This window comes from Balearica regulorum, chromosome 7 (genome assembly GCF_011004875.1).
Source record: "Balearica regulorum gibbericeps isolate bBalReg1 chromosome 7, bBalReg1.pri, whole genome shotgun sequence".
Lineage (NCBI taxonomy): Eukaryota > Metazoa > Chordata > Aves > Gruiformes > Gruidae > Balearica > Balearica regulorum.
This window is the reverse complement of record NC_046190.1, coordinates 3,410,097-3,427,967: the sequence shown is the minus strand read 5'-3', so window position 1 is coordinate 3,427,967 and position 17,871 is coordinate 3,410,097. Positions and strand designations below refer to the sequence as shown.

The 17,871-nt window shown below is 41.4% G+C and overlaps 1 protein-coding gene across 2 annotated transcripts in view; it reads right to left on the bottom strand.

The window, feature by feature from the left end:
- The window catches only part of C7H10orf90 (chromosome 7 C10orf90 homolog), a 71,998-nt gene that overhangs the window by 9,325 nt on the left and 44,802 nt on the right, over positions 1–17,871 (bottom strand). For both annotated transcript variants that reach the window (XM_075757643.1, XM_075757642.1), the window contains exons 4-6: positions 10,847–11,137; positions 8,589–8,782; positions 7,441–7,642 (exon numbers count right to left, since the gene is read on the bottom strand). In XM_075757643.1, coding sequence (XP_075613758.1) covers positions 7,441–7,642; positions 8,589–8,782; positions 10,847–11,137 — 687 coding nt within the window. The remainder of the gene's footprint in view (positions 1–7,440; positions 7,643–8,588; positions 8,783–10,846; positions 11,138–17,871) is intronic.

Here is a 17,871-nt window from a genome sequence, read left to right as displayed (position 1 = left end):
TCAAATTCCATAGCCTTGTATTACTTTTGGAGAAAACTATTCTGAAGGATAGAAAAGAAGGGATTTCAAAGCAGACATTCAGCATTTTCAATGACGCACCACAGCTGAAAAATAATATAGACAGATAGGCATGAAACACTTCACTGGTGTTTTATTCAAACCTTGAATAAACATACTGAGCTTCTGGTATCTACACCAACACTGCATGCAACCGTGGTCTGACACCCCCATAGTGGGAGAAAGAAGCCACTTCAGGGTGTTGTAAATGAAGGTAAATGGGTCATCACTGCAATATATTTTAACTAACGCTAAACTGCACCTCAGACAGGATGAGTAACTTTCCTGCTCGGGAAGTTAGTAAATGTTTAGACAGAGAACAGATAAAATAATTGTGTTGGAACCGTCCCCTGACTTCCTATTTACCATTAAATCACTGAAACACTTAAAAAGAAAAAAAGTGGCAAAATTTATCAAAGGCTAAACTCTGCGCGTCAAAATATACATACATTTTCTCCTAACATGAATGCAAATTCTCAAAGTTTGTTAGGAGCTAAAATATGTCTTTGAGGATGTGTTGTCAGTCTCTGAAAAGCAAAGCACTGATAACGGTGGTTCTCTAATTAAACTGCTTTTGACTGAACTGTAAAAATCATTCACCAAAAGCCCATTTGCCCAGAGAAATCCTAAGATATAAAAGGGTTTTTTTTTTAAACACTGTTTTTTAAAATCAACAGTCCTCTACAAAATAAACTAGCCTTGAATCTAAGATAAATGTCAAGGTGGCATTTAGTTTAGCATGCCCATAGCATTTGACTGGGAATTCATCCAGAGAATATAAACCAGTGCCTACACCCAGGGGTGCTGCCCAAACTTTTGCACGTTATATGTCAATGACTTCATGCAACGAATTACTTCAGCTGCAGTCAACAGATGAGGTTTTGGTATTATTTATAAAAAATGCAATAACTCATTAGTTAAGGGTTCGATGGTAGGACTCCCTGGACTTTCTGCTCATCTCAGAGAAATGCTGAAGCTCAAAAGTAGTCCTTCACCCAAGAGGACCCACAGGAAGGTGGTTTGTGAGCTTTCCGGCTCTTCAGGGCTGTCCTACACTGTGGCTACTGAGACTTCTGATCCTCCTTAATATTTCAGTCTTAACAATGGAAAACATCACTAGTATGTCTACAAAACCTGTCAAGTTTACAGGTTTATGAAAAAATTTTCATACTAAATTAATTTTGGGAATGATGCCAGAGATTTCAGTCCCCTATGACCAAATAATACTTGAACATTCATGGATTTAATCCAGAAGAAAATTTAATTAGCATCTCACCTGGCCTTTCTAAATCATTCTTGTTTGATTAGAGCATGTAGTCTTGAAAAACATAAAATTTATTTCAAACAATAACAATTGATGAAGAAGGTATGACAGATCTTGGTAAATTCATCAAAAGATTAATTTAATCTTTGCTAAAATTTGCACCAGCTTCCTAATCCCAATTTCTTTAGCTTCAATTTCTAATCATGGGTGAAATCAGACCTTTTACTCCTGGATTAAAACATCCATAATAAAAAAGTCAGTTTTCTATTTGGCTGCTTCACGACTCCAATGAAATTATCCCCCAGCAAAATGACTGAACTTTGTGAGTCACCCATCATGAGGCAAATTGTTTCAGTGCTGTCATCATCCACACAGAAAACTCTTCATAGTTGAAGATTTTCCAGTTTTTTGCCACCTTCTTTGCACAGAGGCTGGCTGTCTCCCCGCTTCACAAGCATGAGGGCATGGAGGGGACGCGCTGGTCACCTCATTCACTGCATCACCTCCTCCCCTGTCATCACAGTGAGCCCGAGCATCGGGCTCCCGAGGGACCGCGTCACCCACTGCCAGTGACCTGCAATGTGCTGCCGTGTTTAGCTGACTCATAGGCACTGTTCTAATCAATGGCATGCATAATAATATCATAAAAATAGGTCATTCCTCTTCCTAATTCAATTACCTGACTGCAGCTTAGTCTTTATTCAGAGCTGTCAGCCTTAACCAAGAGACCAGATGCCAAGAGGACCAGAGGCACTACTGCTAGCTATGAGTTTTGATGGGGAAAAGGAACCTAAGAGATGACACAACTCAAGTCACACATGAACAGAGATGGGCTGGTGGCTGCAAACATCTTAGCAGCCACCAATGGCATCTGAAGACCACGAGGATGCACGTCAGCGGCTGCAGGATTTGCTGGCTGCACGCTGATTGCAAATGCTCTGATTGCCATCTTCTCCTCTCTCTACAGTCCAAATAAAACCCTCCCTGGCGTAGAGCTGCTCAAGAAACCAACCCCTTGAAAACACAAACAAACAAATTGCAATCCTTGCCCTCCAGGCTTCTGCAGTTACAATAAAGCTTTTTGGAAAAGTTTAGAAGCACGACCAAGGAGGTATAAACTTGTTTCCAAAATATTACTAAAGATACGGGATTCGGATACAAATCCAGAGAAACACAGCAGGCACCGCGGTAGGGGTTGAATGGTAACTTTCAACTTATATTGCCATTTTCAATGAACCACTACCCTCTCAAAGGAAAGGAAAATGGAAGGTATGAAAAAAACATATGTGCCTGAGAAATTTTTTTAAACCTCTGAAAGTGCTTGTGTACACTAAGATCACAAGGCTGTTCATTATGCAGATTTAAAGGCCTATAAACAGCTGGTAGTCCTGTCACTGAAGTAATTACATTACGGTTTTCGAGATTTAAATCCAGTTATTTGAACATTGTTTCTATTCAGTTCGTCACAGTGGGATCTCTAATTTGTTCGACATAGTCAACAGCAGAGTAGTCTATCTTGGACTAATTAGCACTCGAAATTTAGTAGTACACATTACACAGCACAAAGGCTAGCGTGAGAGTTGCAGGTTCTCTGCCTTCAAAGTGCTCTTGTGACGATAAAATCTTCTGCAGGATAAACATTTTCATTTTTCTAAGATTACTTTCAGCATTTTGTAAAACTCTGCTCATGAATTACAATTAAAAATGGTAAACAACTGGTTTTTTGAGGATGAGGAGGTAAACGGAAACTGCACAGATGTTGGTATTTATATGGAAATGATGTTAAATGCCAATTATTTCTTTCTCCTACAAGAAACTAAAGTTGTAATAACACTGACAAAACATTGGAAAACTGTGCTAGCTAATAATCACATATTATCAATAATACATTTTAGTCTGATAGAATAATCTCAGGTGGAGAAAGATCTCTGAAGGTCATTGTTCTTTTTTGTGGGTGAAAATTATTTTATCAAAATAAAAGCTGCCAGTCCAGAGTGAAGTGCATGTAACAAGCTTACTTCAGAGGAATGTAATTGCAGCAGACTTGTCAAGTGCAGAGGGAAACATCTTGGGCTGCAGTTTAACCCCCATTTTCACCTGCATAAAAGCAAGCTGCCACCCAAGGGTACAATGCCACCTCTCCCCCTCCTGTGCCACCTTCTCGTGCGGGCACGGACGTGCACACGGGGAACCGGGCCAGGGATTGTCCTCTGGTGGTGGAAAACTAGTTGGATAACTAATGTTACTGCCAGCTCTTGCGGCAACTACGCTGCAGCGACCTGCTCTGCGAGCACCTCGGCGTTGCACAGAGGAACTCTACTCCTGCCTGGCCACAAACGCGCTTATAATCCATCCTTGGGGTCACTGTGTCAGGGTCAATGGAAATTAAACTCATCAGCCAACCTGCTCTTACAAAAAAAGACCATTGGAAAATGTATGAGGGAGTGCTGGCAACGAGCCCTGTGAACCTCAGAGACATAAAAACTCTACCTCCCCAAATCCCAAAGACATCAGGAAAGAGAAAAAAATGAGAAAGGAGGAAGCGATCAGACTGAAAAAGCAACCACAAGATCACACCCTGAAGCCTAGAGGTGCCATCAATACAATGCTGTATACTTAAGCAAGTTTCCAGGTCATTATTTTACCCTCCTGGGTTCTTCATTTCAAATGTTGTTTCAATGCGTGTTGCTGTGAAAGTGCAGCCTACTTCCCGAGACCAAGAAACCTGCAGGCGGGCTGCGTTTGGCAGAGATTTTTAAGACTAGCATGGAGAACAGGAGAACCAGTAGTACTAGTACCAAATACGATACCAAAGCAACTGCCCTGCATGCACAGAAGTGTTTGCTGCCCAGTTCCCTTGACTTCTAATGATACCTGAGGTCTAATACCTGTTTGGGCATTTATAAGTGACTGCAACAGACGCAGGCTTCCAGATCATAGAATCATAGAATCTTTAAGCTTGGAAAAGACCTCTAAGATCACCAAGTCCAACACCACCATGTCTATAAACCATGTCCCAAAGTGCCACGTCTACAGATGACTCCAGGAACGTACGTGGTACCATAGGGAGGACACAGGGCAGGTCCGTGCCCTCTGCTGCTGCCCAGTGCACCCCGGGCAACCGGGCCGTTCCCTGGAAAGCAACGGCTGCGATAACACTCACGGAGCCTCAACCACCAGCCCTGTCCCCAGCTGCGGTGTCAGTGTCAGCTGCTCCGGGACCACCACTGGCTCACAGCCGGGTATAGACAGAGATAAGAGGTGGCGTTCAGGACTTTCTGTGTATGGACATACAGACGCACCTTAGGATGACATTTTGCCTTTTCTGGCCACTTTGTGTCCTGCATAAATCCCAGGCTCTCCACCACTTGAAAAGCTGGCTTTGCAATACATAGGGATGAACCCTGCCACGTTTCCTTTGCTTAGCCAGCTTTGGCTGGCAGGCAGCTTTCAGAGTCGTCTGTGGAGGGGTGCGGCACAGGAGCCACCCGGGAACTCTCTTTTTGGAAGGATATGCTCTCATTCCACCCATAAAAATCAGAGGCTGGTGCTACCCTCCTCACCGTCTCCCGCCCTCCCTCTCGCCTCCCCTGCGCCAGCTCATCTGATGACAACACTGTTTGATGAGCTGGATCAGTCGTTAGATCTGATACAGCCTCAAAGAGAGAGTCCTAATTTTAAAAAGTAATCGATTTAAAAGCAGCTCCTGCTAGATCCAACTGAAATACGGGGGCACGGATGGGCCACGCGCAGTGACAGAGCAAGCGGTGACGCTGCTGCTTGTGCCTGCAGCCTCCCCTGCACCGGGTTATAACGTGAAATGGCATCCTCAGATCACTGGGATTTTGACGTCCGCTTTCCGTCTCAGTAAATGAAAGCGTGCTTGCATCCCCTACGGCTGCGTTTTCATTTCATTTTACTTTTGTTTTCTCAAACATGACAAAAGGCTTTTGTTGCTTTAAAAGCACATTTTACATGCTAAAATGGCATTTCCAGAGAATACAGAATAACGTTGACAACAGATGATAACTTCTCCTCCTTCCAGCCGTGGGGCAGGCAGAAGGGAAGGAGAAGGCTGTGACCCCGGTGTCATCAGCAGAGGCATCAGAAGGATACAGGCAGCGCGAGGTGAGCACGAGGGGGAAGCCCTTACCTCTTCTGCAAGAGGGGTTGCAACTAGAAAAGCTTGGGAGCATCTGTAGGAAACAAAGATCCTCCACTCTGGGACTCATTAATGATACTAATCCTTCTGCACAATAGCATCCACCAGCAGAAGTCCTAAAATACCAATTGTCAGGACTCAGAGCAAATTACATATGCTCAGTACGCTCCCACGCAGCCCTCTGAACTGCAGCCCACACAGCTGTGCTTTATCAGGGATCTAGGATTTCCAATATTAATTACAGTTATGCTTAAATAACAGACATGTGACACTTCTGTCATTATAAAAATATTAAGATCTCACAAAGAGAAAATTACGTGTGGCTACACAAAGGCAGATGAGCTACAGAAACTAAAGACCCTCTTTAGACAAATTTATCTTTAATGACCAACCACTAGAAGAGGGAAATAGTAATTTACTTGAATAATTAATTAATATATTTCAATATTATGCTTTTATTACTCATTAAACAAACATAAAGATTAATCTTTAATTACAATTTAAGGAGAAACAGGTTTAATCTTTCATTTTATTGTTTCGTAAAGTATTTGCAGAGTTGTTTAGGGGACTTTCAACGATGACCAAACAAAGGGGGAGAAATTTGCCACTTCTTCTGAGATATGTGACAAAGTCCTGGCGTGTGCCACTGCCTGCTGGGAGGGTTTGCTTTGCTGGTGCTGGCGCAGGGCAGCGGGGGCCTGAGAGATCTGAACCCAAAGTAAATTAACTTCGATAATTGAAGTGGTGAATGAATTCTATCCACTCTTTAAAATATAATTCATGTTTTGTGCTTTGTGTACTTATGCTTATTTACTTCTTACTACAAAAACCCATTACATACCTGATGTAAGGTAAACTCTGTCATACCACAGCAAACGGCACAGATGCGGTGATAGAAACTGGTACTCTCCAATGCAAAGCCTGCCAAGACCCCCGAGATGGGGACTGCGCCCCGCTTTCCTGCACCCAATTGCATTCCCCAGGGAGCAAAACACATGTCTGTGTTTCCTAGTGTTGAGGATATCAAAGATTTTCTTTCCTGCTTCCTCCACGTGACCCTTCTAGTTGTTTTATGTTTTCAATTGATTTACTTTTCAGTAGTATAACATGGCTTCAAACAGCCACAGATTTAAAACCGAAATGTAGAGGAATGCCAATCAACCAGATAAATCATCTTCTTTAGTTAACTGAATTAAGTAACAGCCAGATGGCAATCATAAAAAAAAAATAAAGAAAGAAAAACAAAACTAATTTGTTCATCATCTTGCACCTAGATAATATTTACAGAGGTACTACTGGGAGGGAGCTGCGAGTGACCTTCTCAGAGAGAATCATTTTACTCACTAGATATTGAGTCTGTTTACCACTAGGATAATAAAACAACCTAATCAACTTGAATTAGGAAATCACAGAGTTCAGATGCATTGATTTAGCAGCCTTGCATCCAGCTGCTGGGCAGACAAGTGTTCTTTCACAGCTCACTGCTGAGGGCTTCATGAGTCAAGTGGCAAGTTCACACCCGAAGCTGGTGAGAAGACCAGATTGGGACTCCTACTCCCAAATCCCACCTGTCCCCCTACCTGTCACTTCTCTCCCCAAACTGGTCTTTTTGTGAGCTGTGAGACATATTAAATGCCATTTATTGCTATCACCTCTACAACTATGAGCAACTTGCATCATGCGGAAGAACACAACTGCATGCGACAATGACAAGAAGTCCCCAAGGAAGGGTCCTTCCACCGCCACAGACCACGGAAAACCCCTCATCCCCACTAACCCACCTCTGTGCTTCAGAGATGTTCTGCTCTGAGCATCGGGAGAGATGCTGGAGTGCTGGCGGCGTGAAACAGGAGCAGTGGGTCTCACGTTTTTTCACCAAGTTAATATGGAGACACTGTACACGTGGCAAGATTTCAAAGACAGCTACAGACCTGTTGCTGGTCACAATTCAACTTACCACTGAGCGGGTGAGGAATGGTGTATTGTTTTTTTTTGCTTGAAGTGGATGTTGAGGAAAGCTTGCGAACAGGCAGCGCTCCTTGGCTGCTGGCGGGAGCATCATTCTGCTGGGCTTTCCTCAGCTGGACCATGTGTTCAAGCCTCTTCAGCCTTTCTTGTGAACGGGAAATGAACTGAGGCTTATGGATTTCTAGAGCTTCCTAAATGAAACAGAGAAACCACTTGGTTTTAGAAGAATGAAAGGGAATTAAAAAAAAAAAGTGGTATGTGTCTAACTGGGTTCGGTAAGAGATTATCAATGAAAACGATTGTTCGTCTGTAGGAAAGTTAGCAAACTGCCTTCCTATCTGTCTTTACTTTCTTTTACTGTTAGAAAGCTGCCTTGGTGTGAAACTTCCAGTTCAGACAAAGGAGAATTTCTGAAAAAAATTCCAACTTTCACAAAATATGTTCAAAAGGTTTTGAATTACATATTTTTATAAGTTACCCAAATTCAAGTTCTTGATGTTTTGCCTATTTTCTTGTCTCACCCCATCGCCGAGGCAGCCTGTCACTGACAGTTCACAAACTTCCCTGTTTATTTAGATTGTCATGCAGATCCATTCATGGACGATCCAGAAGGAAAACGCTTTCCAGTCAAAGGCTGCTTCAGCATCTGGGAATGTCTCGGGACGGAAGACAGGAGTGGAGACCGGTCTGCAACACGTGCTGGGGCTTGGCATCGACCCGGGGCCGTGTCTGTACCTACGGCTACCGCTTGTGGTACGGGGTGTCATACACATTTGGGAAATTCTCAGTTTCAAGGCACAATTTCAAAAGTGCCTTTGGGAAATTTGTGAATCCTCAAACTTTTATTGTTTTCCTCCGTGGGAATGGCAGGTGGGGCTTAGAATGGAGAGTTTTTACAGACAGATATCCAAGCAAGGCTTGGCAGCTTATGCAAGCTAATGAAACTTCACTGGAAAGGAGAAAAATCAAGAAAATGCGAACTTCTGCCCTCAGCCACTGCCCAGGAAGCAAATACCATCCATGGGGGAAAAAAAAAAAAAAAGGAAAAAAAAGGGGGGGGAAAAAAAAAGGAAAAATAAGAATAAAAACCCCAACCCCCATATTAACAACAACCATAACAACAAACTGATATCTTACCCTCAGTGTCCGCTGGGCTGGTGGAGTTTTCTGAGCCTGGGAGATGGTTTCTGTCCAGGCGAGCGTGCTGTTTTGCTCACGAGTAACATCCAGCGAGTGAGCCACAGACAGTGTTACCCTGCTGGCTCGCGCCCACTCGTCCTCCTCCTTGCTCTCCTTTATTTTGTCACTTGAACCACAGAATTCATAATCACCTTCGAGAGATTTAAAAGTTCATTAAGAGTGCATGGTTAATTTTTTATTGGGTTCTCCACCTCATTAGACATAGAGGGCAATTTCTGAAATAAGAACGCCAAGGTATTATTAATAGGCCTCATTAAGCAGAATAGATCAAATCTAATCATAGGTGCTACTCACTGCCCTGTGACACCCAGAGTATCTTTCACATTAAGCCAGACATCACATCGAAGCATAATTAAACCGCTCGGGTGCTTAGCTCCCTTGGCTGGTACGCGCTTCCCAAAAGCGAGACGCTTCTGTAACACAGTTGCATCGTGGGAAGCAAAGGATATCACGCTGCGACACGCACTTTGAGTTCATTTCAATTTATTGCATGTATTGTAGGAAATAACACATTGTTATGGACCTTAATCACATATCGTTTCTCTTTGAGCATACTGAGGCTTTCATAAACACTATTCTTGGGGTTTTTTTTCTTTGCTGATAATACAGTTTGCTTTCTATCATTTCTATACATTCATTAGCCGTTGGAAAGACTCCATGAAAAAGATAATAAACAAAAGTTTAATATGCATTATAGTGTATTATTATGAAAGCTATTAATTCACCAAGTCCTCTATTGAAAAAAAATATTTTTTTCTACACTTACAATTATGCTTTAATGCTCTACGAGGGATACTCCCTGCACAAATTAGGACCAAAAGAGGCTATGTGCTCAAAACTCAGAGTTGACAGGATTCTCATTTAGAGGACAGAATTAATCCAAAATAACAAAGGAACTTCGGAAGAGCTCCATATGAACTATTTTGAAAAGTCACACTGGAGTACTTCTTCCTTGCCAAATAATTTGATTTCTAGAACTAAATATCTGGGAATAAAGCCCATTACTGTTTTATTTCAATTTTTGGTTACAATAAACTTAGAATATTTTCCTCTTTATGACATATTGTACATATTATATAGTACTTAAAAAAAATATTAAAATGATCTGTGTTGGGTACAGTTGCCTTATAAAAGCCTGAACTGTATTTCCTCCCTAATATTGTTCTTGTTAATATTTTGGGAAAAAAGTTAAAATCTGTGAACATGAAATTAAACTCCTCGATAAGCCAGGTTTACAGAGGTGTCGATTAATTTGATCTTTGATAGATCTCAGTGGACGCTTCACTTTTGTAAAACTAAGTCACTTCCAGTTAGTGAAATGGCATGATTTAACCTCAGGCACTGAAAGCAGAAAGTCAGCTTCTCTCATCTAAATGGGTGTTATAATCAGTAGCTTTATAGTCAATAATGAGAAAGTTTTGCGTGCCTGCCTACAAAAAATCCATAAGAAAAAATTGCTCTAAGAAAAAAGGCTTTATGACCATTATAGCATTTTAAGGTATTCTTGGAATAAATTCCTCACAAACCTATTGATGCTAAAGCCAAACTAACCTACATCTCAGTTGTCTTCTGCAATAAAACCTTATGCATGAATACAGCTGCTTGTGTCATCTCCATTTCAGCTATTTGAATAAATGTTGGAATTAAGACATCCAAACAGATGCTGAACTAGAAGAAATCATGTTTTACATGCTGAAACCTTATGACAATCAAGTGTTAAAACTTTTTTTTTTTATTTTATTCATGATAATCTCTCCAAATGAAGCATTTCATGGTATACCTGTGCACCACATAGTTCAGGGTCCCATGTCAAAAAAAAAAAAAAAATAAATTGCAGAAGTGAAAGAAAGGTATCAGGGTATCAGAACAAGGTTGTAAAAAATAACCTCACTTCTGGTGTTTCTTGGTTCACCTGGAAATGTTTGACTCTGCAATTGTAACGTTTTTCCAAGATTTTCTTGAATCTACTTACAAAGTAAGCCTATCTTTCTCATTTTAATCTTGTTTTCTATTAACCATAGCAATGTATACAGTCAGATTGGTTGATTGATCTCTCACCAGATGACTCATACTCAGCACTTAAAGCTGGACAAAAATGGACTGACTTTCCATTATTTCACTTTTTTCTTTGAGACTGATCTCATCTTATTATTGAAACCATATTCCTAACAACCACAGTAGGATTTGTACCTTACTTTTTAGGAGCTGGTTTCGCCTGTGAACATTTTCTTCCGAGAGGATTCTTGATGAAGCTTTTCTATTGCACATAGTATTGGAGACAGACATTTTTGGTTTTAGGACGCCCTGTGCTTGGATGTCTTTGGATTTGGAGGTGCCTTTGGAGGGATCTCTCTTTTTCGACGAGCCATCAGTAGCAGCAGCGATTGCCTTTCTGGATGCTGGATCTGGAAGAGAGCCAGAGGCCATTGCACTGCTCCTGCCTGTGGTGCACTGCTTCTTCTTGCTTCCCGACACCATTTGTGTTCCTGTGAAAAAAAAAACAGGAAAAACAACCCCAAATTCTGTAACACGGGAACATTTTTCTTCTCAGCCCTCTAGTCCTCCTAATTTCTATTTCCTGCGAAACCGCTCTCAGTTGTATATTTTAAAAGTTGTAACTGATACAAATTTATCATGACTGCCATGCAGCTGTACTGCAACAAGATGTTACCGATAGAAATAATCAGAGGGGATACTCTTCATAAAAATAAACTGCCATTCTAAATAATACATACACACTCCGATGGGCAGCGTGGAAGGAGTCAAGATACCTCTCACAAAAGGGTATTCTATCTGTCTTTGTCTCGTCTCTTATTCACTTGAGAGGAGCATTTTAGATTAGTTAAACCTGGTCAAAATTATGGTTACGGATTCAATGGTGGCTGTGATAAAAACTGAGGTCCAAGAGGTTTCGGGATCAGGGTTTTAACTTTTCTGTAGCAGAGCGGCTGCCTCAGAAGCATTTCCCTTCTCCCACCATTTCTAGTGTCCTGTTCTACCTCTGTGCAAAGCTGCAGCAGGAACCAGCAGCAAAAAGGTCTGATTTGTACAAGATCCGCTTTCCCCTGAAATGGTTTTGATGAGAAGGATGTTGCACAGCAGCTACAACTGCAGGACCCTGCCATGTCAAAAGCGACAGAGCTAGTTGGGTAAGCTCTGTGCTATACAAACCTTGAAAGATGATTCAAGCTGACCACAACTACGGCCAGCAAAACCCTAGAAAACAAAGTGTGGGCAAATAAGCACACAGAGGTGTCCATTTCCCAGGGTGCATTTTAGGCAGAATTTTGAAGCAGGAAGGGATAGAATAGAATAAAAAAAAATCAGGAAATTAAATCCAAAGAATTAGCGACAGCAAAGCAAGGGCATCAGGATCAGCAAGGGAGAAGAAAGAAGGAGCAGATGGGAACTATTTTATGTCCCTATAAACCACTCGGCAGTAGTCCCTGGTAGGCAGGCACCCACACGGCTGTGCGCACAGCGTGACTCTGCTCTTCTTTTTTAATCATGTGCATAAATTGCCTATTGGCAGTTCTAGTCACAGGCTGACATGGGACCTAAAGATTTATATAGGTGGAACTGACCAATAGCTACTAAAAAACTCTGAAAGAAGGCAACCAAGAGATTTGGGCGGTACAAGGTAAAAAAACTCAACAACTGGTTTCAGACCAAACCATAAACACAAGCAAACCAGGCAGGGATCGACTTGATCTCTGTTGTGGACATAAGACATTTAACAAATGACTGGTGTTTCACGACAAGAACTTTTTAAAAAGCGTCCCCGTAATCCTTTTCTCTGCTGACTCATTCTCAGCAGCTGCCCCTCTCTAAACACTTCTTTCCAGTGTCTTGGTTGAGGACAGAGGGAAGATTAGAAGTGTTTTTCTTCTTTCATCCAATCCACGAGAAAGAGTGACATGCCACATCATGTTAGACACTTCCTTCTCTCATAGTCATTAAGTAAAATTAGATCCTGCGGTGTGGTGTGGGAAGTTCTCAATTCACTTTCCCCATCCTTAATCCACCCACAACAGGTGACAAATATTCTTTGCCACAAAATGATGGTCTCCTACACATTGTAGTGATCTGAATGGCTCGTGGGTTTTTTTGATCATCCTGTACTTCTGAGGAAATCAGAGGTATTACGGTACAGCATCGAGGGTTTTCCCTTACCACGCAGATCAGAAAGCTTCTAACATCTTCTGTTTCTTTCCGTAAAGTGGATTGCCCATACAGGGAGAAGAAGTCATCTTCCGAGGGGATCCTCTAGTGAGGGATCCCTGAAGATCAGCATAGACAGGAAAATTAACTTTTTTCTAATGAACTTCATTGAGATAAAGTCCATCCTAAGCAATTTCACAGCCATGCAGAAAATCTGGTCAAATCAAGGAAGTGCACACAGAGCTCCCAAATTCTAGGCTAGCATCCAAGTTCTCGCTCTTCTCTCTGGTATAACTTTTTTTTTTCTCCCTGCTTTTCACACATTGCAAATATTTGCCTTATCTTTTGTCAAAACGTAGCTCTCTCCTTGGATGAAAATAGTTTTGATCCAAATACTCTCAACAAACTGGATAGACTCAATTCTGTACCTACACTCAGTTGGAGCTCATGCATATACAGTGATCTGTTCCTTCATTCCCTGACTGATCCCATACCTGCAGCTATACACTGTGTTTCTACAAATGTTTTATGACATGTAGAGGGAAAAAAACATTGGGACAGATTAATGGGGTCATGGGCATCAAAGAGTGTTTGTGGGAGAGGGTAGAAACAAGCAGCATGGTAGGAGATGATGAAGAAAGCAGCAGGTAGCAATAAGTAACTTCAGAGCGGCAGAGAAGGAAGTCTGTTCACAAAGGCAGCCAAGATATTAGAAGGACAGAGGGGGGAAAAAAAAAAGAAAGGAGCAAAGCCACAGAAAGGGCTTGAATGGAAAACAGATTGTCTCTTTACATTGTCTTTCAAATTAAAATAGTTTACTGGCCAGCAGAAAGCAGAGAGGAGAAGAAGAGAAAGCACAAAGGAGAAAAGAGTTTCTGCTTATCCAAAGCAGCATCACAGTAGGAGACAATTTGCCTTCATATCAAGAAACGGTCTGTGCAACAACTGTGTGTGTTGTGAAGCCAAACAGCTTCTTCACTGAGACTGTCAGACCTCTCAGCCCACTGCTGCGTCCCCAGGAGAGGCCGTTTACTGCTGCTGGGCACTGGTATCCAAAACTACAGAACGAATCGTCAGGGTGGTGAAAACGGGCTGCAAGGTAGCAGCATAAAACAGCGGAGACCAGAGTGAGTGAAGGAGCTGTCTGTAAGTCACATCTCTCCAACATCTTAGAACGTGGATCTGAACAAAAGACAGAAGAGCTGCCTGCAGTATTCACACTCCATTTACTCCCCACTACCAAACTAGCTATCTGTGGATATTGGCTTCCAAGTGTATGTACAGTAACCTTCAAGAACTGAGAATTAAGCCCCAGGAATTTTCTTACATATAGTGCAAATGGAGACAGCCTTCCCTTCTGCGTCCCTTCCCTGCCAAAAGAAATGCCACCAGCGGCATTCTGCCCATAAGGGCTGGGGATTCCCACAAAGGCGTGGATTGGAGAGAAACAAAAGATAGATATGAACAAAACTAGGAATGGGGTCTAAAATAATAATAAAAAATTATGCTGGCTGCTTCTTAGCACTTTATAACAACAAAAGGATGCCTAAGAAAGAATTTAATAAAGCAAGATTCCTTATGAAATTCAGGTATAAAAATGCTGCATCCTTTCTGCATGAAAAGTGTCTTCCTTAGATCTTGTACTGTATTATAACTAAATCTTAATCCTTATTAGATTCACAGTATGGTGGGGATTTTTTTTTTTTTTTTGGTAGTTAATTAAGGCAATAAGAAAAGGTGTGCCTTGGTCTTGTCTAACACCGAAGACAATCAGAATAATAACAGAGCCAATTTCTGTTAGAGGGTAAATTCTTCCCTCTAACTCCCTTTGGAATTAACCTTTCAATTCAAAAGGTCCACCTGGGCGTAGTCAATCCCCAGGAAAACACAGCAAAGCAAACCAGGCTTGGGCTCCAAAGATCAACTCCCTCATCCTCAAAGCAGCTGTCAATTAACTAAGGAATGCAGATGCAAATGGTATTTAGAAAAAAAGAAAAAGGCAAAGGTACTTAAAGGTAGGATCACAGAGTTCCAGTCTGGATATTCTGGATCCATTTTTAATATACTGTGTGGGGAATTAGGACTGCTAGTCTCATTAAGACTATCTGGAATTATGTATCTAAATCCCCCCGCACCAAACTTGAAATATATACGCCCCGCTGAGAATAGCTAGAATTGCAACTGGATGACTAGCAATATATGGTTTTTCTATTATCCCAGCTGAAGAAAGACTTTAAAACTAACGAACAAAGACATGCAAGTGTAATGCTTTGGGAGATATAGGAGAACAAAACTCAAAGAAACAGAAAGCAGAATGACTCCATTAATAAAATTCAGCTAACATAGATCCTAGTTGTAAAAGTTCAGGAGAAAAAGTTAAGGAACAAAATCATAATTACATATGGAGAAAAGTAATTTTTGCCCTATGCAAGAAAGAAGAAGACAACAGTTCAATTTTTAAATAATGACTTAGTGAAAACCATATGATATTGGAGGAGTTTAAAATATCCTGTAATACCAGGGGTAGGTTTTCAAAAGCTCTTTTTTTTAAAGAATCCTTGATCTCTGAGTAAAATGAGTATATTGTTTCACTGTAAAGTATCTTTTTACATTTTCTTCCCTCTCCCTTCAGGGGGTTTTGCTAACAGGAAGTGACCCTGCATTATAGCAGGTTAAACTTGCCTTTCCTTGAAACATGGTCAATTCAGGCAAAAATACACTTTTCCATTGTTACTACTTTTATTTTTTTCTTTTCCTTTTACAACGGGATAATGCGGCTTTTCATACTTTCACGTAACACTCTTCCTAGCGTTTCAGTGTGGATTTTTAGACGATTCATGACAAAGTACTTCTTTGAAATTGGCCAAAGATCATTTTAACAGACGCAGCGCTACAAATCCTCCACGACCACCAAGCAAGCCTGACAAGAGGTGGTGGGGGAAGGAGACACACAGTCTTGATTCACTGTGTGTCATTAATGAGATCAGACATCACCACTGGAAGTAGGCTTTACACTATAGACCACCTGCTAGGGATTTTTTTGTTGTTGTTTAATTTAATAAAAGCCCCATGCCCTGGGATGCTGAGTTCTCCCAGACCTCTGTGATGCGAACTGACACTGCCAATACCCCAAGCAAAGAGGACCAGTAATTAACGTTCCTTAAATGTAAGAAACTTCTACCTTCAAGATTTAGAACCATGCATATGTAGGCATAGGTTTTACAGAGCCCACATGTGCCTCAGGCAGGCAGGCAGCAATCCATAACCCAAACCAAGACTCCAGCGTCCTGATGACAAAGACTGATGACTCAATTCCTATCGTGAATCAAGTATTACCACTCCTAAGCCATACAATCTTAGATATAAGTAAACAGACTGCATCATCTCAACAGCCTGGTAACACAGAAAAATGGAAACATTGAGAGCAATGACAATATTATTAGTTATTTCAGTGTTTGCCAAGGGATAGAAGATAGGACGGATAATTTATTGTTCTGATCGCTGCCAAGGAAAAGACATCACTTCTGATGACTGATTAGTCAACAAGCTGCAGTCGGAGTACGAGAAAATTCAGAGTTTTACTAAAATTTCTGACCAGCAGTGAGACCTATGTCCCTACCTGCCTTCTGATTTTGTCACATGCCTCGTCTGCAAGAGGCAGCATCAGCTGCTGTTCAGCATTAGCATCCATGGAAACTACTCAATTTGCAAAAAATCCTGACAGTAATGTAGCTCTTCCCCTGCTCCCTAATCAAAATGTAATGCTTAACGAGGTCTTGGATTTACCTTTCAGCAAAAAACCTGGGGCTAGATCCTGAAAAACGGGGCTGGGCCACGTCCTCAGCTCCATTCCCAGAATTGTCAAGACCCAAAGTGGAGGTAAGTTTGCAAGCTTGAACCGAGAGAATCAGTTGGCCGGTTACTCCTGATGAACATGTCATTGTACCTATACTAACGCTTCTTCAAACAGCCCTGCCTGCTGAGGATAAGGCTTAATTATCTCAGCTATATCAATAACACCTCAAGCTAAAAGTCTAGATTAAAAAATTTTCTTTAACAAAAAAGGTCGTGTTTTTTTTCTAGCTAGCTCTTTTGCGTTGTGGTTTTTGTGGTTTTTTGTTTTTTTTTTTTTTTTTTTTAAATGACATTGACAGCTGTGGACACATTTCTCAGAAAGAAGATGCTTTCTTTTTGCAAAAGCTAATATTTGACTGTAGAAAGTTGTAACCATTTAAAAGAGAAAGCTTATCAAGTGTACCTAAGAGCTACTAGGCTTCAAACCTATAATCAGTCCAAAGTAGGAAGAGCCTCTTGATGTCAAGAAACAGCTTGTTTACGGAAGGCTTTTGGCAAAATTAGAGTGTAGTCCAACACTTGGCTTCAGAGCAAACAATCCCATAATGCAGCTAATCAACGGCACCTAACACTAAGTCTCTTTGTGGTGAGCGCCAATTTATTTTCTCAAAACACTTTGCAAATAATTAATCAATCGTCTCTCTCGGTGTTAAATAAGGGAACGCCACTTATTTCGGGGACCTAATGGGTAGCAACGTGCTGCTCAGGACAGGATGTGACGCACCGATTCTGACTGCGCACGGAGAGGCTCGGTGGAACAAGAGTGTAATTTGCAATGACTGCACCAGCAAAAAGGAAACGTTCCTGCCTGGCACCTGCACGGGATCATCTTACACTCTGAATCATGAGAGTGTACTATTGCTGCAGAATATTTTAGTGGTCAGGAAAAAAATCCACCCACGTGATTTGATTCGACTGCTTGCACCAGAGAGTTCCCAATACCCAGCTGGTTGAGAATAACTTTTGTATATTTTGCTAACGTTTTTCCCCTTTGCTTCCTATGTGCTGGGACAGGATAAAAGGAAAAATATTCCCTTTTCATTAAACCTTTCATAATTTGGAGGTTGGTCAAGCACCTGGTAATTATTTTCTCATTGAAGATAATCAGTCTTAGATTTTAGCCTCATGCCTTGAATCATCATTGTTTTTCTTGTCATGCCTTTTTGGCCATGCTATACCAAAGCCGTGTCTTTAACAACCCCAA